Raw genomic sequence first — 26,973 nt, forward strand, 5'->3', positions numbered from 1 at the left:
GAAATGAAGTAAAGATGTCTGTTTTCATAATTTTTCTAGCATTTTGCTTATATTAAAGCAAGTAAAAAATAAGCATAAAGATTGGAAAGGAAGACGTAAAACTGTCCTATTCACAGTCAGCATGATTGTTACAATTAAAATTTTCAATTACAGTTGACAGTATTACATTAGTTTAAGTTTGTGCAATGTAGTGGCTAGACGTTTACGTGAAACTTACACAGTGGTTCCTCTGGTAAATCTTGCACCCACCTGACACCATATGTAGTAATTACACTATTATTGACTATATTTCTTAAGCTATACTTTTTATCCATGTGCCAGTTTGTACTTCTTAATCCCTACACCTTTTTTACCCGGTCCCATCAGTTCATTCTCTATATCTGTTGAGTTTGTTTCTCTTTTGTTTGTTCATTTATTTTGCCTTTAGATTTAGCATAATACCCTCTAGGTCCATTCATGTTGTCAGAAATGGCAAGATTTCATTCTTTTTTTGATGGCCGAGTAATATTCCATCATATATATGTACCACATCTTCTTTATCCATTTGTCTTTTGATTGGAGCATTCTAATCCATTGACATTTAAAGTAATTATTGATAGGTATGTAGTTATTGCCATTTCATTGTTTTCTGATTGTTTTTATAGTTCTGTTATTCTCTTGCTGTGTTCTCATGTATGTTGATGGTTTTCTGTAGTATTGTGTTTAGGTTCCTTTCTCTATTTCTTGTATCTCTTTTGTAGCGTTTTGGTTTGTGATTACCATGTGCTTCATATATACAAAGCAGTCTATTTTAAATTGTCACCTAAGTTTGAACATATTCTAAAATCACCATTTTTACTCACTGCCTCCATGCATATGTTTTTGTCATTAATTTTTACTTTGTGTGTGTGTGTATCTTAATTTGCTGTTGTAATTACACATGATCTTCCTACTTTTGCCTTTTAAACTTTGTACTAGTTCTAGTGTTGGTTGGTCTGCTGCTTTTATTATTTGTTTGCCTTTGTTTGAGAATTTTTTTCTTCGTGATATTTTTTTATTTATCTTCTTAAAGAAGTCCTTTTAACATTTCTGTAATACTGGTTTGGTGGTGATGAACTCCATCAGCTTTGACTTGGCTAGGAACAGTCAACATGAATTTTAAAATGAAATACTGAAAGGAATCTACAAAACGTAGTACTAATAAATGAACAAATTAAGAATAGTTGCAGGATACAAGTTTAGTATACAAAAGTAAAATCTTTCCTGATATTTTGAGCAAATTATTGGAAAATGAAAAATTTTCAAATACACTACAAAAAGATAAGAAAGACAGAATATCCAGAAATAAATTTAACAAGAAATATGCAAGATATCCACACCAACAACCATAAGACATGGCAAAGAGAAAGACCTAATTTAATTAGGTCTAATTAAAGACAATGATAAAGCAAGCAGAGTCTGGGAGAATATATTAATATTTACATGTCAGTACACATATCTGACAAAGGATTATATCCAGAGTAGGTGAAACTGCTTCCACATCAGTAAATATGAACAGCCTAATTTTTAAAAATGGACAAGAGAAGGTATATGAATGGCTAATAAGCAAATGAACAGCTGGAAAGACACCAGGGACATACGGGGAAGAGCTGAATTCTCTGACTACAGGGTGAGGGCTGGAGGGTCAGTCTTCTCCCAGACAAAAGTGTTGGAAGAAACCATTGTTCCTTCACTGAGCCGCTCCCTTTACCCAGTCTGCATGTGCAGGCGGGTGCCATAGCTGAATCTTCAGCAACCTAGCTGGCACTATTCACCCCCTCCTTGGTGATTCCCTGAGACCCCACCCAACTTTCTGGCCTACCTAAGCTATTTCCAGTGCCTTTTCCTTACAAATGTCCTGTTTTGGCTCATGCTGTAGACTTTCCTAAAATCTCTCAAAGGTTCACAAAATCCAGACAAGCAACACCCGGCCTTGGCATGCCCTCAGTTCAAGGCTTGGCTTATTCCAGGTACCTTGAAGCCCAGCACGGGTAGCATCTATCTGCAGATCACTTTGTGGCTCATGCCTGGTGGCCCTGGGCAGGGCATAGGTGGCGGCTGAACTTGGTGTGTGGCAGGGCCCCTACCTGGAGACCCCAGAACCAGCTTCACACTGGTGGCCAGCTTCAGACCATACCAGAGCACCACCCAACCACCTCCACAAATGACATACCCAAAGGGCAGACTGGGGAGGCACCGGAGCCCTACTCTGTAGGGTCAGACCCTGCACGACAGCTCCTCCATTGTAGTCAATACAAGCTCTCACAATAAATCAGCCTGAGGGTCAGTCCGTCCCACTGATGTGCCAGCAGCAGTCAAGGCTCAACTACAACAGGAGGGCACAAACAGCCCACACAAGGGACACACCTGGAACACTCAGCTCAGGTGACCAGAGAGTGCTCTACATGGCCCCAAAGAACACCTACTGCATAAGGCCACTCTGCTAAGACAGGGAGACAAAGCAGCTCTACGTGATACATAGAAACAAACACAGGGAGGCAGCCAAAATGAGACAAACATGTCCCAAATGAAACGTGTCCCAAAGCTTCAGAAAAAGAACTAAACACAATGGTTATAAGGATGTTTCATGACCTCAGTGAGAACTTCAACAAAGAGATAGGAAATAAACAGAAAAAATAAAGAACCAGTCAGAAATGAAGAATACAGTAACTGAAATACTTTGGGGGAATCAATATTATATTAGAGGAAGCAGAGGATCAAATCAATTTGGGAGAGTAGCAGAAAACACTCAATCAGAATAGCAACAAGAAAAAAGAATCCAAAACAAATGAAGATAGTTTAAGAGGCCTCTGGCACAACATCAAGTGTACCGGCATTCGCAATATAGGGGTACCAGGAGAAGAGAGATCAAAGAATTTAAAACCTATTTAAATAAATAGTTATAGAAAACTTCTCTAACCTCACAAAGAAAATGCACATACAAGCCCAGGAAGCACTAAGAGTCTCAAATAAGGCAAACCCGTAGAGGACCACCACAATAAGACACGTCATAATTAAATTAACAGATTAAAGACAAAAAGAGAATCTTAAAATTAGGAAGAGAAAAGCAGTTAACCTACAAAGGAGCTCCCATAAGACTGTCAGCTGATTTCTCAGCAGAAACTTTGCAGGTCAGAAGGGATTGGCACAAAATATTCAAAGTGATGAAAAGCAAGTACCTACAACCAAGATCAGTTCACCTAGCAAAGCTATTATTTAGAATCGAAGGACAGATAAAGAGCTTCCCGGATATCAGCTAAAGGAATTCATCAAACCAGTATTATAAGAAATGTTAGACTTCTTTAAGAAGAAGAAAAAATATGAATAATAAAATGGCAATAACTACACGTATATCAACTTTTTATATATTACTTTAAATGTAAATGTTCCAAAGGTTGAATGGATAAGAAAATAAGATCCTTACATGTGCTATCAGTAAGAGACTCACTTCAGATCAAGATACAGACTGAAAGTAAAGGAATGGAAAAGATATTTCATGAAAATGTGATATTTCATGAAAAAAGCTAGGGTAGCAATGCTTATACCAGACAAAATAAACTTTAAAACAAAGGCTATAACAAGAAAGAAAAGGAAGGAAGGGAAGGAAAAGGAAAAGGCCCAGTAATTCCACTTCTGGGTATTTATCCAAAGAAATCCAAAACACTAAGAAAGACATATGCATCCATTTGTTCATTGCAGCATTATTTGCGGTAGCCAAGATAAGGAAGCAAGCTGTTTCCATCAAAAGATGATTGGATAAAGGTGTGTGTGTGTGTGTGCGCGCGCGCGCGCAATGAAACATTACTCAGTAATAAAAAAGAATGAAATCTTGCCATCTGCAACAATATGGATAGACGCAGAGAGTGTTGTTCTGAGTGGAATAAGTCAGAAAGACAAATGCCATATAATTTCACTTACATGTGGAATCTAAAGAACAAAATAAATGAACAGAACAGAAACAAACTCATAGATACAGAAATCATTTGCAGGTTGTCAGATGGGAGGGGAGTTGGGAGATGGGTGAACAAGGGGAAGGGATTAAGAAGTACAAACAGCACTTACAAAGTAGTCATGAGGATATATAGTATAGCATAAGAAATATAGTCAATAATATAATAACTGTATGGTGTCAGTTGGGTACTAGATTTATCAGGGTGATCACTTTGTAAGTTATATAAATGTCTAATCACTGCATTGTACACCTGAAACTAATATATGTCAACTATAATTTTTTTTTTTAAAGAATGGCTTGGAATGGGCGTAGGGGCAGAGGTGTGCAAGCAGACTAGAACATTTTACCATATAATTTCACTTACATGTGGAATCTAAAGAACAAAATAAATGAACAGAACAGAAACAAACTCATAGATACAGAAATCATTTGCAGGTTGTCAGATGGGAGGGGAGTTGGGAGATGGGTGAACAAGGGGAAGGGATTAAGAAGTACAAACAGCACTTACAAAGTAGTCATGAGGATATATAGTATAGCATAAGAAATATAGTCAATAATATAATAACTGTATGGTGTCAGTTGGGTACTAGATTTATCAGGGTGATCACTTTGTAAGTTATATAAATGTCTAATCACTGCATTGTACACCTGAAACTAATATATGTCAACTGTGATTAAAAATTAAGAAAAGTTATTAATGATAAAATGGATCAATACAGTAGATTATTACTACTTAGTAATAAAAGAATGACAGTACATGCAACATGAATGAATATTAATAAACATACAGAGTAAAAGAAGCCAGACACAAAAGAGTATATATTATATGGTTCTATTTCTATAAAGAGCAGATCATTAATTTTTAGTATAGAAACCAATACAGTGTTTGCCCATGAGTGTTGGAAATTAACAGAAAGGAAGTACAAGGAGATTTTCCGGGGTGATGGATGTGTTCTTTATCAATTAGCAAAGTTGTAAAACAAATTTAAAATTTGTTTGAAATAGCAGGCTAGCTTTGGGAACCATCACTTCTAGTTTTGTCTTGCTAGAATGTGAAATACTCAGAAGGAAATGACTAAAGGTGATTCCTCACAGGCAGCTGTCTGGATATGGGATTTAATATACTAAGGAGCTTGGATTTTACCAGATTTACATTTTAGAAAGGATTTTGTTCCATTTGTATTTTGTAGGTGATAGAGAGGGTTACTAAAGTGCATAGGGAGGACAGTTAAAAACTTTACAATAATTTGCTCTAGGGGCATTGAAGTCCTGAATTTTTAGGTCTCAGCAGAATATGGAGGAAACGATGTATCAAGAAATTAGAACATCTGAGTTATTTGGAAGTGGACTGGTTGGGAGAAGGATTAAGAGTTTTGTTAGAAAAAGAAAAGTAGAAAAGGATATTTGTTTTTATTGAAAAGGAAGGATAATACCTTACTGTTAACCTTGTAAAATTACTTTTAAAATGTATGTTTAGGAGTAATAATGAAGTTTATCACCAAAAAATGAATCCAGTATCTTTGTAGTGATAGAGTAAAATTCCTTAAAGCTTTGTTTTAATGTAATAAATTTACATAGATTCAATTTATTTTACCTTTATGCTCAGAGGAAACATTTTGAGTTTTAAAATTATTTTTTTTCTGATATAGAAAATGTGAGTCTGTATATGTTCTAACAGACCCCAATTTGAATATTGTTGCTTATAAGAGCATAAAAAATCTTTAAAAACTAGTGCATTTATTTGCCTGGGAAACCATTGCTGCCCGTATGTCTCAAAAAGGGACTTTTACAGACATTATTACAAGAACACTTGTATGGTTAGCAGGTGCAGATTACATTCTTACATTCCAGCTTTACTCAAAAGTGTTTCTTTTGATCGACTGAACTATAGAATTCTGTTTCTAATAGCATCTATCTGAATAGCCTTTCCCTATCTAGAAGTTTTTCATTATACTTATTTTTTATGTCAATGAAAAAAATTGTAGAAGTGAGAAATTAATATTAGAAACTTTGTCTTGGGTAAATATCTAATTCATTACATTAAGACTTATTTTATAATAAATTAAGTTCTTCAGAAATAAAAGTAAAACACATCAAAATACAACTAGCTCCATCTAGTATTGGAATTGGATTTTATTGAAAGGAATTTGTAACCATTTGGCAGTGGGAAGGAGGCAAGACAATTGTGAGATACGATCTCTTGAGTCATTTCTTTAGAGCTGTGGAAATGGAATATCCCTTGAAGTTTGGCATACATATTTCTGCCAGTACTGCATATTGTTATTTCGTAGTAGCAGGATTTATTATTGCTAAAAGTGTGACGTTTCGCCTTATGTAAAATAACTGAAATCATTCCATAAATTCTGATACATGTTACTCAGAACTCTTGAGATTTTTATTTTAATTTTTACATGCAGACAATTTTGATATGTCATTTCATGTTGTTATGCTTTGAGAGTATTTCGGTTTTACAGTTTGAATGTTTATAGGGGTTCTAATATGTCCTCTTACATGTAGAAGTTAAGAGAAACTGCTCTAATTTAGTCTAGCCTTCTATATTTTTCTAGCTTGTGCATTAGATACTTATGGTAACTAGGCTTTGTAACTACTTGGAAATGCAGAGTTACAGCCAGATTTTACAATAAACCTAGTAAACTTTGTGTGGTGACTGTTGGAATTAATTAATTAATCAGCCAGCAGAATAACAGAAGGACTGTCGATCTGTATATACCTGTTTCTAGTTAACTCTTTGGAATTTCTGTTTTCCAATATTGGAATGCAAAGAGTATGAGCATTCGTTTATCTTAGCTCCAATTTTTTTTATTTATTTTTAAAGCCAGATTCTGTAATATTTTGTGTTACTCTGAATTGTAAAACTGTTCGGAATTAAACTGATTTGCCTCTCACTATCATATTTGAGAAATTAGTTACCAGTGCTTTTATAAATGCTTGAGTCTGAAATACTTGGAGAATGAGAATTATGTTTTGTTAGTTTTCACAGGACAGATGAAGTATTAAGTTTTGAAATGCACTTCAGATTGGTCATGCAGTTGAAAGTAAAGAATTACAATATTGGCGAATGAGTGGGACTAAAATAATAGATTTGCAAATTAAATGAGATGATTTTTCTAACCCAGGTGCTCGAGTAAACTTATATGAGCAAGTAAAGGTAGGAAAAACTTTGAGAACAAAACGGTTTGGGGAACTCCAACTATTTTGGGGGCTGAATGAGTAAGCAGAGGGTTCAAAGCAGGTAGACGATGAGTAGGGAAGAAAGACAACTAGAGAAGAGTTGTTGGGCTGCTGTGAGGATAGACTTGGTAGGGGTGAGAGGCCTCTCTGATCTTTGGCCACAGACGGATTTAACACATTACCCTGGATCTTGCTAAAACCTGTTTATGTGAAAACTGTAGGTTAAAGCTGTAGAGAACAAGGTCAGTCAAAGAGAAAAGAGATGGACTGGGACTGATCAAAAGTTGAAGTTCACTTTAGAAATGAGTTAGAAAGCCACTTTGTGCAAGAGAAGTATTCAAATATGAACAGTTTTTACATTTTATATGTTTAGAATTTGTGAGTAGAAGAACATCCTCCTTAAGCAAAAGGCTTTAAGAGGCTGAATAATATATAGAAAATGGTATAATTAAATATTTCTACAATATATATGCAACGTATAAGCAGAAACATGACTACATCTGTTGTTGCATAAATTCTTAAAAATCATTATTTTTGTTTTTACATACCCAAACCAAAAGTTTCTGCATTTACTTGGGAACTGGAAGGAAAAAAATCATGGAAAGAATTCCAAATTATTGTACTTTGTCTTCTGAAGAATCATAGATCTATATAACCCAGAGAGACCCAGTCTTCTCTGATAGGGGAGTAAATGGCCGAGATACTTCCTAAGCTGAGGGCCATACATTTTCTTCTGCACTCTTTCTTTTCCAGGGCCAGGGTCGTCTCATATATGAAAGAAGGCTTAGTTGTATGATTAAAGAAGTCTTCGTTTTCCAGTTTCACATTCTCATAGTATTATTCTTTAAAACGAAGATTTTTTTTAATATTTAGCACGAAAATGTGAATATTTAGTAACTACCCTCTCTGAAGCAGTTAACTAACTAAAGGAGTATCAGGTAACATGCGAAGAGAGTATAAATTTTGATAGTTTCTTGATTTTTGGAAGAAAAGGACAGATTTTGTCTTGGCCATCGTATATAATAAGAAATTTGTCTTTGGGATCCTCTTGTAGTGCAGCGGGTTAAAAGCACAGGCTACAGAGTTATACTCCCTGAGTTTTAGTCCTTTTTCTACCACATTGTCTTCACTACTGGTTAACTTACAGTGAATATTAAATATTGATGCAAAAGAAAAGTAGCATCTTGTCTGTATTTCTCAAAAAAAAAATGGGTTATTTATCTTCTTTGCAAAAAATATCCCATCTTCCTATATTATTCAGCTGTTTTACTTCTGCTTACCAGCAACTGTTTAGGAATTATCCAACACAAATCCAGAATAATAAACAGTTCTATTCTCTTAATAATAGGTTTAAGCAGCATTTTGCCTTTGGAGGGGATCATATTCTAAAAATCATATGAGAAGGGAAGGTTATTTTTTCTTTCTTATATGTACAGTGTTAGGTAGTAGCTTTATTGTGGTGTTTTTTCTTGTCTTTTTCCTAATAGTAAAAGGACAGACTGAATTAGGAAAAACTTAAATTTGCTGTTTTGAGTTTCCTGATACCATTATCTCTTACTCCTGGGGGGCTCTAGGTTGGATTATGAGGTAGTTGTCATTGTTATTCAAATAAATGAATGAACTAGAACACACACTATCAGGATTCTATACTCATATTGCTTTGCCAAGAAAAGCCTCACATAGAATATGCATTTTTATGCCAGTTATGTGTTTTAAGGCATATATATATTTTTGATTCCCTGCTTAACTTACATTTCCAATTAACAGATGCAATGATGATTTTGATAAATATGATGCCATAAAATAGACAATTCAACCTCTTTTTGATAAGTTCAAGTGCCCGTGCACGTACAAATCTTGCTTAGTTATGAGAGAGTGCATAGAGAGCACCCTGTAATTTTTGATATTTTTGTAGTAGCTAGATCTAGCTAGCAAGACTTTTATGTTAATGTATTCAGAAGCCAAAGTACTACTCTTCTGCACAAGGGGATTTTTGAATGCATTGGCTGGTCATTCATGTATATAGGCCTGGGGAAAACTCTTAGAGTAAAATACGACTAAGTATATTTTGACAAGTAAATTATCAAGTGAGTTCATACATCTCTTAGAGATACCCTCTCTGATCATCCAGTAAAGTCACTACTACACCACCCTGTTAAATTATTTTAACATTACTCTATTGTACTTTCTTCACAGCACTTAATCACTATAAAAAGTTATCTGGTTCATGTGCTAGTTTTCCTACCTATTAGCCTGTAGGAGAGCATCAGAGAGCTTACTGATCTTGTTCACTGCTGTATCTGAGAGCCTAAAACAACAGTGCCAGACACATTTGAGACTCATTAACTGTTTATATTATCAATGCGTGAATGATTTTTGAAGACACTTAGAGATCAAGGTGATCTTATAGTTTTATAGATATTATTTAGTATATATATTATTTATAGATATGTTTAGATAGTGTTGAATGTTTTGGGGGAGGACCTAAAATTAAATACAAAATCGAGTATACATGTATATTTTTTAATGTATAAAAATCCTTCATTTTAGTCTCAGAAATATCCTTGAGTCTTTAGAAGATAAAAGACCACCAATACTGAATAGTGGATAGACTTCAAGTTCTTCAAACAATTCTACATATAAAACATCACCTATTTTATTACATCTTTAGTAAGATTCTTATTTTTGGTGAAACTGGAATAAAGGCAGGTAACTAATTTGATGATTTAAATGTATCGGTTTACTTTAAAGCTCAGAGTGTAACAGAATAAGGTAATCAAGTCCATGAGTGATTTATAGTATATAGATGTCGATGGCGAGAAAATATTTAGGTAGATTAGGTGGTAATATCAAATTGGAAGAGGCACATTGTAGGTGAGCATAATGTGAATTGACTTTAATTTTTACAGCAATGCCTTCTTTGATCCCACTTTTGAGTATGATACTTCCCAAATTGAACAATTTATAATTTCTCAGGTAAAATTATAATCTCCCTAATTTTTTGCTAAGTCAAATATTTCACATTTTAAAACTATTTCTGTTAGGCTGTGATAAAATGATTAAATTGCAAGATAATTATGTTTTTTAGCCATTGGACAAATTTTCTATATGAAATTATATTTTAATGTTTCTGCTGTATTACTTATTACTCTTATACTGTTCAGAAACATATTTACCCAGTGGTCATCTTAATTGATAATTTCATTTAATAATAATTGATGAATAGGATTTTCTCCATTCCTTTGAAACCTCAGTTTTTGAATTTTTAGGAATTATTCAGGGATTCTCAGCTGTGTTTTTTAAGTTCTTTTATAAACATTGTTTTATGTTTGTTAATATAGATAAGGAAAATTAATGTAAAGACTTTTTTAATGTCTTTCAGCCAATGGTAATGATAGTAAAAAATTTAAAGGAGAAGATAAAATGGATGGTGCTCCTTCTCGTGTACTTCATATTCGAAAATTACCTGGCGAAGTGACAGAAACTGAAGTTATTGCTTTAGGCTTACCTTTTGGAAAGGTGACCAACATCCTTATGCTGAAAGGAAAAAATCAGGTATACTTCTTTTAGGACTTAGAGAATATTAAGCTGCAGACTATCCAGCAGGTGTGAATTAGCTGTCCTAATAAAAGTATAAAATATAGTTCTTTTAGAAAAGAAGTCTTATTCTTTTCCTGGTAGTTGTTGTGTGGTGAACTAATGCTAGGCTAGGGAGCTAAAATAAATAACTCACAAGTTTTCAAATTTTGCCTTTTGAATTTATTTTAGGACTGAACAATCGTTATAATGAAGTTGTGGAAAATACAAATGAAGTACAGTATTTTATTGTGGGTCTGCTCTTTGTAATATCAGTAGGGGTACTAGTAGCATCTTGTTCTTTAAGCATATTCCATGGAAATACTTATCCGATAGCATTAAAATAGTTATTAATCCTAGATAGTCTTCATTGAACAATGTCCCTGTAGCAGTAAGGCCCAGATATATTAAAAATCAGATTTTTTAAATTAACAGACTCAGTGATTTTGTTAATGATACCACAAAATAGAAAATTCAGCCTCTTTCTGATAAGTTCAAGTGCCTGTGCACGTTCAAATCTTCCTTAGTTATGAGAGGGTGCATGGAGAGCACCCTGTAATTTTTGATCTTTCTGGCGTAGTGAGAACTAACTAGCAAGACTTTTATATTAATGTATTCAGAAGCCAGAGTACTACTCTTCTGCACAAGACCCACTTAAGGGGATTTTTGAATGCATTGGCTGACTATTCATGTATGTAAACTTGAGGGAAACTCTGAGTAAAATATGACTTAAGTTTAATTAGACTAGTAAGTTATCGAGTTAATAGTACCATTTAGAAGAACTTAGGAAATTTAACAGTCTCTTAAGTATAGGTAATGTTAGTAATAATCTGACATTTAATTTTTAACTTTTTTCTTTGTCTATTATACGGCTTCAAAAATGACATCTCTAATATTCTCTAGGTTAGGAGTGGTAAAATTCTGATGCTAGGAATTGTTTAGATTTAATTTTCTGTAGCTTTTGTTGGGGGAAGTACTTTTGTGGTGTATGGAAAATCAATGGGAAGTAGAAGCAGCATGTACTCAAAGAGCTTTTTACTTAGGTTAACTTTAATTGTATACCTAACCTTCCAATAAGGATTTCCGGTTCTTATTAGAGCATCTATATCTAACTTGAAAGATTATATCTATATACTGATTTTTCTAATTAGCTGAATAGATTACACAGATATTAAAGTTTATTTGAATTTAATTTATAGTGTTACAACTTTTGCTATTTAAATTTTTAGGCATTTTTGGAACTAGCAACAGAAGAAGCAGCTATTACTATGGTTAATTACTATTCCGCTGTGACACCTCATCTTCGTAACCAACCGATTTATATCCAGTACTCCAATCACAAAGAACTAAAAACAGATAATACATTAAACCAAGTAAGTATATGTAGGTATATAAGTGAAATGACCTAGAACATATTAAGAATCTCATAAATTTATTAACAGAAAATAAAAATTTTAACCATTCTGAAGATGTTTCTGTGGGCATTCTGTTAGTGTGAAGACCTTTTTTTGGCATTGTGTCCCTATGTGTTAAATATTACATTAATTTACAATAATTCTGTGTGGTCTCTTTCATATTTTAAATTAGTACTGGATGAATTAGTTAAATATTTTATCAATGCTTTTAAGGTCCTGGTCAAATGTTCTTTTTCTTGTTGCAAGTTAAGTTTTTGTATAGAAACTGTTTATGAAGTAGAACTTATTAGCATAAACTCTTTGTACAGATCTATTGCTGGGACTTGAAGGTATGAAGTTCACTCCCTTTGGTTACTTGACTTTAACAGGTCCTAATTTCTTACAGAAAAATTCCTGTTTAAGATATGTTAATGGTTTTCCTGGGGGAAAATATAAGAATTAAAAATATATGAAGGTATTGATCTTCTAAAACTGTGATGTAGAAGATACTATTTTAAATTAATATATTTTTTAAAATATATGACTGATTTTAGACCTAAGTGCATGGACTGTAGTAATAATTAAAAACTATAGTTTCAATGTAGTTTAATATATTTTTGTAGCTAATTATATTTTTCTCTTTCAGTAAATTCTAAATTGTATCTGGTTCGTTGTCTTACCTAAAATTTAATGAAAAATAATTTTTCATAGATTTTAACATTTATAAAAGGTGATTTAAGTGACTTTAATAGTTTTTCTAAAAATAAGCATATAAATTTTTTGTATAAAAGATAAGGCTAAAATTTCAGCTGTTTTTTTTTTTTTTTAATTTGGTAATAATTCTCATTCCTTTTGAACCAGAAGTTGTACTTCTAAGAATTTATCATAAGGAAATGCATCACAAGAAAATATCTGTTCTCTAATCTTTTTATTTAGAATTTAAAATGGCATTTGATGTCCCAATTTTATTTTATATATTAGTATTTTCAGTAATTTGTGAATACATTTTTATTTTAAAAGATTCAAATGACAGGAACATGTAAAGAATAAAGCTAAGACAGCAATAAATAGATGTATATAAGGGAGGGAAATTTTTAATTTTAAAGAGGATAACCAGTGAAGACCCCATCAAGAAGTGACATTCGAGTAATAAACTTCAAAGTAGCTAAGGAATAAGGTGCTTAGTCCAGTCTGGGTTTTTTTTAGACACAAGGTAATAGTGTAGAATTCTTTCTGTTAAAATATTTTTCGCAGCCATATTTTTAATTTTCAAAAGCCCTTTAATCTTTGATCATCCTTTTCGCATTTGTTTTATGACTTCGCAGTTCTTTATGGATACTAATAGTGTTATAAAAATATTTCACTGTACTCCAGATTATTTCTTTTTTTCTTCAGCGTTAATTGTTGCATTTATCTTGTTTTCTTTCCTTCTTCCCCTTACCCCCCGTTTTCTGTTCATATTTTAGAACGGACAATTAGGTTTTATTGGGCCTGAATACTTTCCTATAAAGTAATGAGTTGGATACCAAGCTGAGATTCCCCTTAGATGCCAAAGAGATCTTTATTCTGGGTCAACAAAATTCTCTTTAGAATTTCTGGTTCCCCGAAAGGGAACGTTTTGTTGTTGTTATTTTTGTTTTTGTTTTTTAATAGTAAAGGAGAGAAATGGTGGGGGAGAGGAGGGAGAGGAGTTTAGCTGTTTGACTTTATTAGTCCTTTTATTTTCACTTTTTGTCCTGTGAACCTATCGATTTCTGTAACCTTAATTTCTCTGACTGCTACCAGTCCAAACCCTTTTTGCTATGGGTTCACTATGTCTTTTGTCCATTTGGTTCCATTCATTTTCTCTGTTCCAAGAAATTAATAAAAATGAGTCTTAGTTGATAATGACCTCTGCTCAGCGTTTGTGTTTAGAAGAGAAGCAAGTGAATATGTATCAACCATAAATTCCTCTGGAACCCTTCCTCAAATCAAGTCCTGTCAATTCACTCTCCTTAATATCTCCTTACTTTCCTTCATCTTTCTTGCTACTTTCATTAGCTCAGACACAGTCTCCTCTTCGCTCTATTACTGTAATAGTGATCTGCTTTAATTTTCCTTTTGAATTCTTTTTCTCGATGTCTTTCTGAAATGCACAGATCTAAGTGCCTGTCAGGATAAAGTCCCTTTCTAAGATGGCTACTGTTTCTATATTCTGTTTTTATGATTCCTTTCACCCTATACAGCTGTGCTTCTGTCCCAAAAGTAAATGTAGATCCTCTAACCTGGCATGCTTTCTCTTGTTTTTCAGGCTTTTTGAGTCCATTGTGTCTCTGTACTGTCACTTTTGCCTGTAATATTGTGGCCTTGCCAGCTTTTGTGCTGTCTTCCGCCCTACTCCTCACCCCATGTTTTACAAGGCCAGTTATTAGACATCTTCAGGTCTCCCCTTAGCTAGTTTCCTCTAGAAAGCCATCCTTTGATCCACAAAGAGTGGATTAGATTTGAATTAAGAACCTTTAATACAGAATCACAGGGAGTTAACTACCATGTACTGCTAGACTGGCTAAAATTAAGACAGTTAAAACCAAGTGTTGGTAATAATGTAGAAAAGCTTGAACTCTCATTTATAAGTGATAGGAACAGAAACTGGTAGAATCATTTTTACAAATTTGAAATATTTACTAAAGCTGAGCATATTTATTCTTTGACTTAGTAAGTCTACACCTAGTTATATACCTAAGGAAACACATGTGCATCAGAAGATATATATGAAAAAGTTCATGGCACACTGTGTAATAGTCCAAAGCTGGACGCTATCCAAATGTTCAGCAGCAGTAGAATATATTGTGTATCCATTAGGTGGAATACTGCCTATAAAAAGAATGAACAAGCTACTGGTACCTGCAAAATATGGATATGCATCATAAATATGTTTATTGAAAGAAAATGTATGGAGTAAATGAATACTTATGTGCTTGTATGGAACGGATATATGCACATATGCTTGCATATATGTAATACTAGATGGTATTTCTGGAAGGATACCCAAAGTAATACTGGCGAAGGGTGGGTAAGGGAAAGCAGATAAAGTGGCAGGGTTACAGAGGAAACTTTTAACCTTTTGTACCTTTTGGATAATATACCATGATCATATGATTCCCATTTTAAAAAAGCATTCCATTATTTGATATGGCAGATGTTAATGTTTTTCTTAGTTGTGATTATTCTTGCTTGTTGTAATTTCATATAATATGTGAAAGGACATGTTCACGAATGAAAAAGTAATGTGGTGAGCTACTTTAAAGCTTATTTAAATATGTATTGAGTTAAATGCAGCAGATCCTTGAATAACATCATTGTGAAAATGAGACGCCATAGAAATTTAACACTTCGTAATAAAATTGGTTTTGTTATGTCCTTTTGCTTGAAGTTGCAGAACCTATTGACGAAGTTAAGTGAGGATCTACTGTATATTCAGACATTTAAATTAACATTGCTCTAGACATCTTTTTATCCCTCTTTTTTCTTTATAACTATATTCTCCATATAATGTAAATGTCTTTATTAAATATGTTTTAAAATGTCGAATTTGAATTAATGAGTCACTTTAGATAACAAATTTATAGGTCATGTTATTATTTAATTAGCATAGCATTTAAATAATGAGGTTTGCCTACATGAACACATGGTCTCTTTGAGTCCCAAGACATACATGATCCTTTATTATATACTATTTCAGTGAAATGACCATTTTTTCCACTCAGCTTTTTGAGGTATAATTGACATGTAACATTGTTAAGTTTAAGGTATACCTGTTGATTTGATATGTATTGCACAGTGATTACCACCACAGTGTTAGCTAACACCTCCAAAAAAAGGTAACACTTCACAAATTTTTGTGTCATCTTTGGGTAGGGGCCACACTGATCTTTTGGTGCAGTTTTAGGACATGTGCTGCTGAAGTGAGCACTAACCATTCTTATTTGTTCTCATACATGTCCTAATTCTTTTGTATTCTTCCTTTTCATTCATCACTGTGATCTATTTGTATTCCTGTTCATCTGCCAGTACAGTTTTTAAAAATTTTAAAGCAGTGCAGAGTTGTTTATAATTGTTACCTTTAATGATTATTTCCTTTTATATAGATTTTTGACCCTGGATAAGTTAGAAAGAAATTATCTTCTTATTTATGAACCTGTTCAACTAATAACAACAACAGCAAAATAGTAATAAAGGCAGTGTTTTTAGAACATTTAACATGATTTAGTTGACAGATTTCCTAAAAATACTGTGTTCAGTTCTTAATGTATACACATTTTAAAATCTACAATCAAAATGTGTGTTACAGTAGTTGATGTTATGGTTTAATTAGCAATATCTTATTAGTCATACATAAAATAATAGTGCATTTTACAAGTGTGTATTAGATACTATAACCTGTATGGGAAATACCCTCTATATTTTATCTTAAAGTATTTCTGAAAATGTCATGGCTTTATACATTAGTGTATATCAGTTTCTGTTCTAAAAATTTGGGTGCCAGAAGTTAACACCAGTATTAAAAAAGACTTAATTTGTATTCTGAATATTCTTGTAAGATTGTATTAGAAATAATAAGCTTTATGGGAATTCTTTTTGATAGTAGAATAATTCCCTTTAGGTTTACCATATGCCCTTTTTATGCACAATAATGTTAGATGGAAATTTTATTCTTTTCTAAAAGTTTATTTGATTATATGGCAAATCCATATAATCAGAAAATGTAGGTACATCTTGTTCTTTTGAAAATAAATAACGTTGCCTGTTTACACTTGTTAGCATTGGTCCCAAACCCTAGATAATTGTTTTGCAGTAAATACTAAAATAGTTGAATTATAAACAGACAGTGCCTGGCAGATGCTCAAAAGTAGTTGAATGAATGTTAAATTTTGTTTAACTTATGTGTTTTAGAAAAGAAATGAGCTAATAGTGTAACATGTAGCAAAAAATAAGTGAAAATACTTGATGTATTTCTAAAGTGCTTTTATCTTTCAATTTTCAGCGTGCTCAAGCAGTCCTTCAAGCTGTGACAGCTGTCCAGACAGCAAATACTCCTCTTAGTGGCACCACAGTTAGTGAGAGTGCAGTGACTCCAGCCCAGAGTCCAGTGCTTAGAATAATTATTGACAATATGTACTACCCTGTGACACTTGATGTTCTTCACCAAGTAAGTTTAATTTCATCGGCATGTTGACCTATAAATTGAAGAAATAACAGTATAGTAGATAAAAATGTTTTGATTTTAATTTTTTAACAGATATTCTCTAAATTTGGTGCTGTATTGAAGATAATCACCTTTACAAAAAATAACCAGTTTCAAGCTCTCCTCCAGTATGGTGATCCAGTAAATGCTCAACAAGCAAAACTTGTAAGTCTAGATAATATTTTTTTGAGGTAGTGATATTTTTCATAGGTAGATACACACAGCTAATTCATACTGATGTAACTTAGCAATACCATGTAGATGACACAGATTGGTGTCACTAAGATAATATTAGAAAAGTTTAGTATTTGTGATAAAAAAGAAATGTTTATTTTTAAAGATAATCATATCTGCAGTTATTACAATATAGGCTTATATTATTTTGCATTTTTATTTGGTTTAGATTTTGTACCGTTGAGGATATATAGCAGGATTGTATTGTGCATGCACACCTGTATGCATATGGGAGTTTTCAGTGGGAATTTCAAAGTAATTAATTTAGCTGTCTTTTTAAAGGTTTTTTTTTTTAAAGATAGGTTTTCTGAATGGGTTTCTGTTCTACTTTTCATTCACATTATTTACTTTTTGTTGTTGTTACATACGGAGAGTAAGAAATTATTAAAAGAAGTCTTTCCCTGTCATGGCTACCATACCACATTTTTGCTTCTAAATGCTTTAATCTTCTGTTTATGTATCATATTTAAACCTACCTTTGCTCTGCCTCTTTAACTTCTTGTGCCATATTATGTCATTATTATTCCAGTGTTAAACCATTAAATCACTCTTTTTTTGTCTTAGCTCTTTTTCTACCTTTCACTCTTACTTTGACTAATTATTATAGTCTGAAATACTTCAGTGCTTCCTCTAGATTAAGCTAGCTTGTATGGAACCCAGACCATTTTTGATTATTGCTTCATTGCATTTCCATCCTTAGAATCTCATTTGGGAGCAAAAACAGCTTCAGGTAGCAGAAAAACTGTATAACTGGAGTGGTTTGCCAAGTGTTATTATCTCAATTTTTTCTGACTATTACTCCGTGTTGTAAACAGAACAGGAATTTTTCCTATGTTATAAGGGGATGCTAAAATTTAAAGAGGTAAATTACTTGTCATAATGTACATTATCTGTAAGGTAGAAGTTTTCTCAATCTTCTTTTCTCTCATTCCCAAGTTATAGTTATGCTATCTAATCTTACTGTATTTTCCTTTTCAGGCATAAATTAACAGTTATAATTTTTTCTCCAAAAATAATTTTCTTAACATTCTCCAACTCTTCAACTTTGGAGATATTTTATATTTAAAGAGTTAGCAAAATCAGCATATGAGGTTTGATCAGTAGCAGACAGTCTAAAAGCCATGATTTCTATGGCATTTTTTACAACCTCAAACATATTTAAATATAGCACACATTTTTCTTAATGTAGAATATTTTCTTTGTCATTCCCTTCTGATCGAGAGGAATAGTATTTGTTAAAGGACCAATGAAATGGAATTTGTTAGGAATTATTCTTCATTTGCGCTAATATTCAATGGGGAAAGTAGTTTATATGTATATCTTTTCTGGAGTAATCTATAGTTACATTTAATCTTATGATAAAAAAATTATACCTCAATTATGTTAGAAGGATTTGAGGTTTTCATTTACTCAGTCTTCTGTGCATAGGTAATAAGCATCAAACTATAGGTGTTTGTGATTATTATAAACACTCAAGTTTTCTCTAGAAAGATCTGCAGTTGTCATTTTAAAAGAGTAGTTAAGAGAGGAAAAAAGAGTTTTCGAAACTTGCTTGACTCATTATCTCATAATTCAGACTCCTGGTTAAAATATATACTTTTGATGATTCAGTCATCTTTCTTTATGCCTGTGTCTGGACTCTTGAGTATACCCAGAGAATATCACATAATCTAACCAGTTTAACTTCATCAACATCAGTTACAAAATAGGCCCATTACTCTGCTTGAAAAATCTTCCTACATTTCTCCAGTCAGAGTGTTCTCCCATTTTTCATGATGACTATATCAAACAGTAATTTCTCCTTCAACCATGTCTCTCCTCACTCCCCTTTTTGACCTTGCCTACTGCTTCTCAGAAAAAAAAAAACAAAAGTATCAGATGGAAACTCCATCAGCTTTACTCACAAAATCACTATCCCCATACCTATCTTTCTTTTCATAAAAGGCATAGATATTGCTATTTAAGACTAGTAAATGGATCCCATCCTCTCCTGCACTATCCATCATCCCCTTTTTTATAGTTTTCTCTGTGTTGGCTGCTACTCACCAATGTTTCCTTAAGCCTCTGTCATTTTAAATGAATTTACCCTTAACTCTATCTCTCTCTCTCTCCATCTGTCTATCACCCTCAGTTCTCCCTTTTCATTTATAATCAGACTTTTTAAATAAGCTTGCTTTATTTGCTTTTTATACTTCTGATCCTCTTGTTATTTCTCTACCTACTGTAATTTGGTTTCAGTCCCCATTTACCCAAATTGTTCTACCCGGTGTCACCAGTGAACCCTAGAGTAGCTAAACCTCACCAGCATTGAGTCCTTCTCTTACCTAATGTCTAGATAGCATTTGACACTGTGAACCACTCTGTTTTTTTTTGGTTTTTTTTGTTTTTTTTTTTTAACCACTCTAACCACTCTCCGGTGTCACCAGTGAACCCTAGAGTAGCTAAACCTCACCAGCATTGAGTCCTTCTCTTACCTAATGTCTAGATAGCATTTGACACTGTGAACCACTCTGTTTTTTTTTGGTTTTTTTTTGTTTTTTTTTTTTAACCACTCTCTTAAGATCCTCTCTTTTCCGGGTAACTGATACTTCTCACCTAGATGAACCCCACCTCTCTGTTTCTTCCTTGTCAGATCCCTCCTGCTGCCCGGGGATCTTGCCCTTTCCCACAGCTCTCGTACACCTTTGTTACTCTGACAGTGCTCACATCACTTTCTCTAGCTCATACCTCTCCTAAGAGACCCAAACTAGGCACCCAGTGGACTATGGGGCACTTTCAAAGTTAGCATGTTCAATTTATCTCTCACCCCACCCCACCCCTCCAAAAAAAATCCCTGCTAAACTTCTGGTGTTCCCTGTGTCAATGAAACTCAAGGTGAAAAACTAAGCAATAAGTTAGAAACATGGAGTCATTCTTTATTTCTCTTCCTTTCAGTCTATCACCAAATCTTATTGATTCTAGATCCTAAATTTCTTTGAATCTGTCCTTTTGTCTCCAACTCTCTTGCAACCCTCCCTAGATTAAGCCAGTGTTGTTTAAAGTGCTGGGCTCTGATGCTGCAAAGTGCTTGTGCCAAAATGCAAATCAGCATACTGCTAGCTACAGTATGTTTAGTGTTCCATACTGATATAAATTCTGATGCAAACTTCTTATCTTCATGCAGAGTGACTTGGGCTGTTACCCATGAACCACAGTGTGAATGGTACTGATCTATGCCATCATCTCTTAAAACTTACTGCTTCATTGGCTTTCTGACTGAACTCACCACTTTGACTTCTTTCCCCACAGCTGTTATTTTTCCAGAGTACTAAGAATGATGCCAAAGTCACATTACTTCCATCCTTGGTGCTCTTCAGTTACTGACTTTTGTCCTTTGTATAAAGTCCTCAGTCCTTAACATGGCTGTAAACTAAATCAATCCTCCGCTTGCCTCTCCTGTCTTATCTCCCACCTCTTTCACTATATTGGACTTCTTTAAATAGCTTACTTATGTTGTATTGTCTCTGATCTCTTAGGCTTACAACTTGCTGTTTATTCCATTTGCTAATACTATTTTCAGCTCCTTATCTTCTTGTTTCAAGTTACCAGTTTAGAAGTCTCTTCTCAGAGAAATGTTCTATAACCTTTCATTTAGATTAAATCTCCCTTTCTTAGTTCTCATCACCATACATCAATTGTTAATTACTTGTTAAATGTCTGTATTTTCCGTTGGACTGTGTCTGCTTTGTTCTCTGCTGCGTTCCTAGAACTTAGCACAATGCATAGCATATTGTAGGTATTGGGACATTTTCATCCCAGGTCACAACTTTCCCAGCACCTGATGTGCTATAAATTTTTTCCTGCCTTTCAGCCATCCATGTATCTCAGTATATCATAAAATGAGTTAGTTCTAAGCTTTGTAATTTAGTTGCTAGATATTTATGCTTGTTAAGACAATGGAGGTCATATAAAATTATAGGCAAGAAGTAAGAATTTGGGATGAGACTCTCAAGCCTACCTCTCCACTTCTAGTGATAATTTTTCCAGTGAATGAGAGATGGAAAAAAACCTCTTAAGCACTGGGAATTCATTTAGCAGGCAAAGTGTACCTTCATGTTTGGGGGAAGAGAATTTATAGTGTTCTAAAAAGTATGCTCCAGAGCCTATCCATGTTCCTCTCTTATAGATTGCTTCTTTTAAAAAAGGACTCTTAAGCTGTCCTGAACTAACAAATTATAATCTTTGTGGTTGGGAGCCCAATATTCTGGGTTTTTTTGGTTGGTTGATGGTTGGGGTGTTTTGTTTTGTTTTGTTTTGTTTTGTTCTTGAAAGCTTTGGGAACCACTGATAGCAAATGCTGCTTGAGTGACAGAGCCAACCGAACTCTTTCCATATATTAGTTATGGTCTTTGGCAATTACTTTCAGGAAATTTCCCCCCTAGCAACTCAGAAAAAAAAACAGATTAACTGATTTTTTAGTGAGGGTTGGAGGGGAAAGTACACCAGTTTCCTGAATTTGTCCTGAGGCTGGTATATGTCGCAGTCCAGTCTTTTTAATAAAACTCTCTTTAGTTAACAACAAAAGTTAATGTTGTGTATATTGACGGTTGACATTTAGGGTGATGATCACAAGTCGTAGTAACAACCATAATTATCAAATAAGAAGTAAATGTTTTAAATGATCCTCGCATTTATTAAAGAAAATACCTTAATGCCTTTTTTTGAAAATCTTGTTTTTTAGCAAGCAGTGTGTTGAGCAAAGATGTACCTTACTATTATAACACACTTGAGTAGAAAATAGCTCTTTTTGTTTGTGTGTTGGAATCAGCTTTTCAGTAGCATTATCTATTTTTATTAAGAATATCAGTAGCTGACACTAGATAGTGACAGTGTCTTTTGGAAGTCCTTTAATATGATCGTTTTATTTACAAACGGATTGTTTCTCATGAGTGATTCCTTCTAGGAGCTTGTATTTCATTAGTTACTAACAGTAAAAATAAACAGGAGGTAAAATATTTGCAGCAGTAAGATCATGTCATTCATTCCTTCTTACCCTGGTACTCTGCTTTTTGTGGAGTGTTTGAGAGACCTAATGAAATTATCCTTTCCTGTTTTCTTAGATAAAGATTTGATTCTCCTTGACACCTGCCTAATTCTTATCTTTTTAGTGTTTACAATCTATGTAATGCACATGCATATGATTGGAGGATTTATGATGAAACTAATGATTTCAGAATGTTTTAGAAAAATCCTGCAGGATCTGCTAGTTTGGGGTGGTTTTATATTGGTAAATGATTGGTCTGAAGTATTAGTATAATGGAACTTTTTATCTACTTACCTTTGATAATTTTTCATGACTACCTGAAGATAGATATTTAAAGAATTTGGAGCTTAAAATTTCCCTGAGCATCTACTAAATCTATGACTCTCAGCAACCTTCTCAGGAAAGAGTAGATAAATTGGAAATAGGTTTATTGGGACTTTTCCTATTTTAATTCATATGCAGTGTTTTCATTCTGCTATTTATGCATTCTGTGTCTAACATCTTTCCTTAGTTTTATCATGTTTTAGCCATAACTCTTATATTTAGTACGAAAATGTTTTTGCTAATTGTTTTTGTTAACTATCAACTTTCCCTGTGAGTAGACACATTTGAGGTGTTTCTGCATATTGGCTTGAGGTTTAACATTCAGAAATCTTTGCTCCAATAAGATTACTGCAGTCCTGATTGCTGTACCACAAGACCGATTTGTGTGCTCCTATTATCTCTTGGAATTTTGGAAATACATGAGCTTGAAGTGAGCTTGCATGTATGTTTTAATTAGATTTTTTTCACCTTTCTTATTTGTGTTTGCCTTACTTCAGCCAATTGTTGAAAATGCCTGAATTTCTGTTTGCATGCATCCTCAGTTCTTGTTCCTCTTCTTTGTTGCTAACACATTTTAATTTCCATATTTTTTGCTGATTTCTCTAGCTTATGAACTTCAGGGATACTTATATATCTTCCACCAGCATAAAGGAGGTGTTTTTTTGTTTCGTTTTGTTTTTTGTTTTTTAAGTTAAAAAGAAAATGTCAAGATTTCTAGAAGGCTTCCTAACAATTAGCATATTTACTATAGATATTTGATAGCCTCAATATTACTTGGAAATAACTCAGCTCCAAATAAACTTTGCTTACTGTGAAGTCAGTAATTTTGTATTAGTACTTTACTTTTTGTATTAACCTAGATAACTTATGACCCAAAGCCAGGTATTTTCTTAACAAGATATCAGAATTTTCCTTCAATGTTGTTGAAATAGTAATCTAAGAGTAAATTTTGCTACTCATCTCTTGATATTCACATACCGAGTATAGAGATACAGAATCTATTACTTGGCTCTCATTTCCCCTGTAGGAATGCTGTATGAGTAAATGAATACCTATTTTCAATGCTTTGTTTGCCTTTACAGCAGAGCATTGAATTAATGTTTATATTCTGGCTGACAAGGTTGATCCTTGGGTTTCCACTCTCATCTGATGACAGTTACCTTGCCTAACTCAAATGTAATTCAGATCCCAATGTGTTTGTAGTCCCTTTGAGTTTTCCCCAGTATTATGTTGAAATGGCTGAAGTTGTATTGAATTATTTTTTAGATTAGTTTTAGTTTGGTAAATATGTTCACATAAACTTAATTTTGTATACTAAGGAAAAAGACTTTTTTCCCCCAGAGAGTGTGACTATTTGAATGAATTACAAGCTCTGTATACTTAAATAGCTATGTAGGTTTACTCTTTCCGTCATAGGACACTCCTGTTTTTAAGCCTGTTTCATTACTTAGCCAACCACATGGCAATTAAAGTCATACCGAGGGAATATAAAAATTTTTCAAACATCAAGCATGTGAAAAAAATGTTGGTTTACTATTAAAATAATATAATTCTAAATTTACACGCCTAATGGATCTTGATCTATGTAAACATCAGCCTTGATAATTTATCTCTTGTTATTAGAAGAACTGTTGTTTAATTTTCAGTGATTTATAGATTTAAATTTGTTCCTCATTTCTGAACTGTCATTTTATACAGTAAAAGTTTATTCTAATGAAAAACTAACAGTATATGTTACTGCTCTCTAGTTTGTTCCAGGCTTACATATAGCTGGAGTGGAAATGATGAATATATAGGAGCAGAAAAAAACATAATCATAACAGCGGCATAGTCATTTGCCATTTATTATGTACTTTTATATATATGATCTTTTATTTAATCCTCATAATAACCCCATGAGGAGGAATCATGGCAGTCATTATCATCTCTGGTTTTCAGAGTAAGAAAGACTCTGAGATTCAGAGAGGTTAAGTTAACTTAACTTGCTCAAGATGACCCAATTGAGCTTAGGCTTTCAACTCTAGAGCTGGCGCTCTTCTACTCCAGAACTTCCCTGGAATGTCGTTGGATTTGCTAATTCAATGAGTTATTCTTATTCAGGTTGAACACCTCAGGTTAAGGAAGATAATAGATTTTACCCATTTTGTGAGAATTACTATTATGCATTTTGGCTTGAGACCCTTTATACAATGTGGGATCAAACAGAAGTTACTTTATAAAACTATGTCAATTCTTAAGAGTATTGCTACCCAGCAAAAAAATATATGTATAATAAAATTAAAAGTATCATGCAGGCTATTATGGTACTACTTTGGAAGGACTGACTATACTTGTGACCCTTGTTATTTTTTAAAATTAAATTATTTGCAGATTTTAAAAACTAATAGTATTAGCACATGTGCTTAATTGGTTGTATTTTAGGTTTAAGTAGCACTTTCTATTTCAAGAAGATAGTATTTGTGAAAACTAATACCTGTACTGCTGGGATAGCAAAGAATGATGTGTAACATATTTTGATCCCTTTCCTGGTAGCTGTTATGTGCAGGTTTTCATTGTTGAATTTTACTGTCAAAGTAATATCTTTTTGCAAAGTTTTATTTCTTAACATTGCTGATATACTGTATTCACTTTTATAGGCCCTAGATGGTCAGAATATTTATAATGCTTGCTGTACCCTAAGGATTGATTTTTCCAAACTTGTGAATTTGAATGTAAAATACAACAACGATAAAAGTAGGGATTATACTCGACCTGACCTTCCATCTGGGGATGGACAGCCTGCATTGGACCCAGCTATTGCTGCAGCATTTGCCAAGGAGACATCCCTCTTAGGTATGATTTTTATCATCTATACCACTTTTCTTCTATTTTGCCAAATGAGAAAGTGCCAATGAAACTCAGTAAGTATAATGAGTCCCCCATTTTGGAATTTAAAAAATTGTGTTACATTTTATTTTTCTCAGGTGAGAAGGCATATGAATACAATTGGTAAAAACCTAAAGTATCCTTCATAAGTTACATTTATGTCAGTTATATGTTTTTCACCATACTTACCTTCTCTCCCACTCTCCCAAGTAAAAGAACAAAAGCTGTAATGAAAAAATACTGTTAAGTTCTTAATAAAACATTTACACTTTAAACTGGATGTCACACTGTCTAAGTTGAAGTCTAGGTCTAGGTCTCCTGTGCATATTCTTTAGGGCTAACCTGTTTTAATTTAGCACTACATAGAAACAGTGAAGTGTTAACAGATAAAACGTGTAATGGGAGTAAGGTGCATCATAGCCTCTCTTTAAAAAAAGAAAAAATTTTAACCTGGAGAGAATTTTTTATAAAATTTTGCCATTTGTCTAAATCATTTGTATTTCACCTTGTACTAGAATGGATTTGACCCATCTAACAAAAAAAAGTGCAAAAATTTGTGACTAATAGTTAGTATAGTCAAGATGACAAAAATAAGGGAAAATGTTATTTTGTAAGTGAAATGGGTGATTTATAACAAGATGAAATTTACATTTTTTTTTAATTTGATGTATATGGGAAATTCTTTACTTTTGACATTTGTAAAGATTATCTTTAAATTAGTTTTTATTAGATTATTTTTAAATTATCTTTAAATTAGATTACCTTTAAATTAGTTCTGTCTCCATGGAACCCAAGATTGATGAGTGCCAAACTAGTTCTTACAGTTTACTTTCTGCCCATCAACAACAAAAAAAGGCATTTTAATAAAGTAATTCTTGAAATTTACTGTGGATATATAATATTTGTGCTATCCATTTGTAAATATGTAGTAATATATGTGATGCATCTATGAACAGAGGCACCCTGATGCACAAGAGAAGCAACTGATACTTGAAATTACTTCTGGCGACTTAATTCAGACAAAACTCGCCCTTTATTCTAAGTTTCTTCTATGTCTACGTAAGCCATAGCTGTTTATTATGACTATAATAGACGCTTTTTTGGTTGATAACATTCTTTCCTGACAAAATTTCTATCACTTTATGGGCGTAGTTTAAGCCTTTATTCCCTC

General features: G+C 33.3%; 1 protein-coding gene and 1 pseudogene across 7 annotated transcripts in view; one reads left to right on the plus strand and one right to left on the minus strand.

Moving 5' to 3' along the window:
• PTBP2 (polypyrimidine tract binding protein 2) overlaps positions 1-26,973 on the plus strand; it is a 70,457-nt gene that overhangs the window by 26,053 nt on the left and 17,431 nt on the right. For 6 of the 7 annotated variants that reach the window (XM_025052200.1, XM_025052201.1, XM_006919546.3 and 3 more), the window contains exons 3-7: positions 10,545-10,717; positions 11,968-12,111; positions 17,156-17,320; positions 17,411-17,521; positions 25,574-25,769. In XM_025052200.1, coding sequence (XP_024907968.1) covers positions 10,545-10,717; positions 11,968-12,111; positions 17,156-17,320; positions 17,411-17,521; positions 25,574-25,769 — 789 coding nt within the window. The remainder of the gene's footprint in view (positions 1-10,544; positions 10,718-11,967; positions 12,112-17,155; positions 17,321-17,410; positions 17,522-25,573; positions 25,770-26,973) is intronic. The other variant, XM_025052202.1, reaches the window with a different exon arrangement.
• On the minus strand, positions 15,985-16,084 carry LOC112469171 (annotated as a pseudogene).

The sequence above is a fragment of the Pteropus alecto genome, unplaced genomic scaffold (assembly GCF_000325575.1).
Source record: "Pteropus alecto unplaced genomic scaffold, ASM32557v1 scaffold106, whole genome shotgun sequence".
NCBI classification, from domain to species: domain Eukaryota; kingdom Metazoa; phylum Chordata; class Mammalia; order Chiroptera; family Pteropodidae; genus Pteropus; species Pteropus alecto.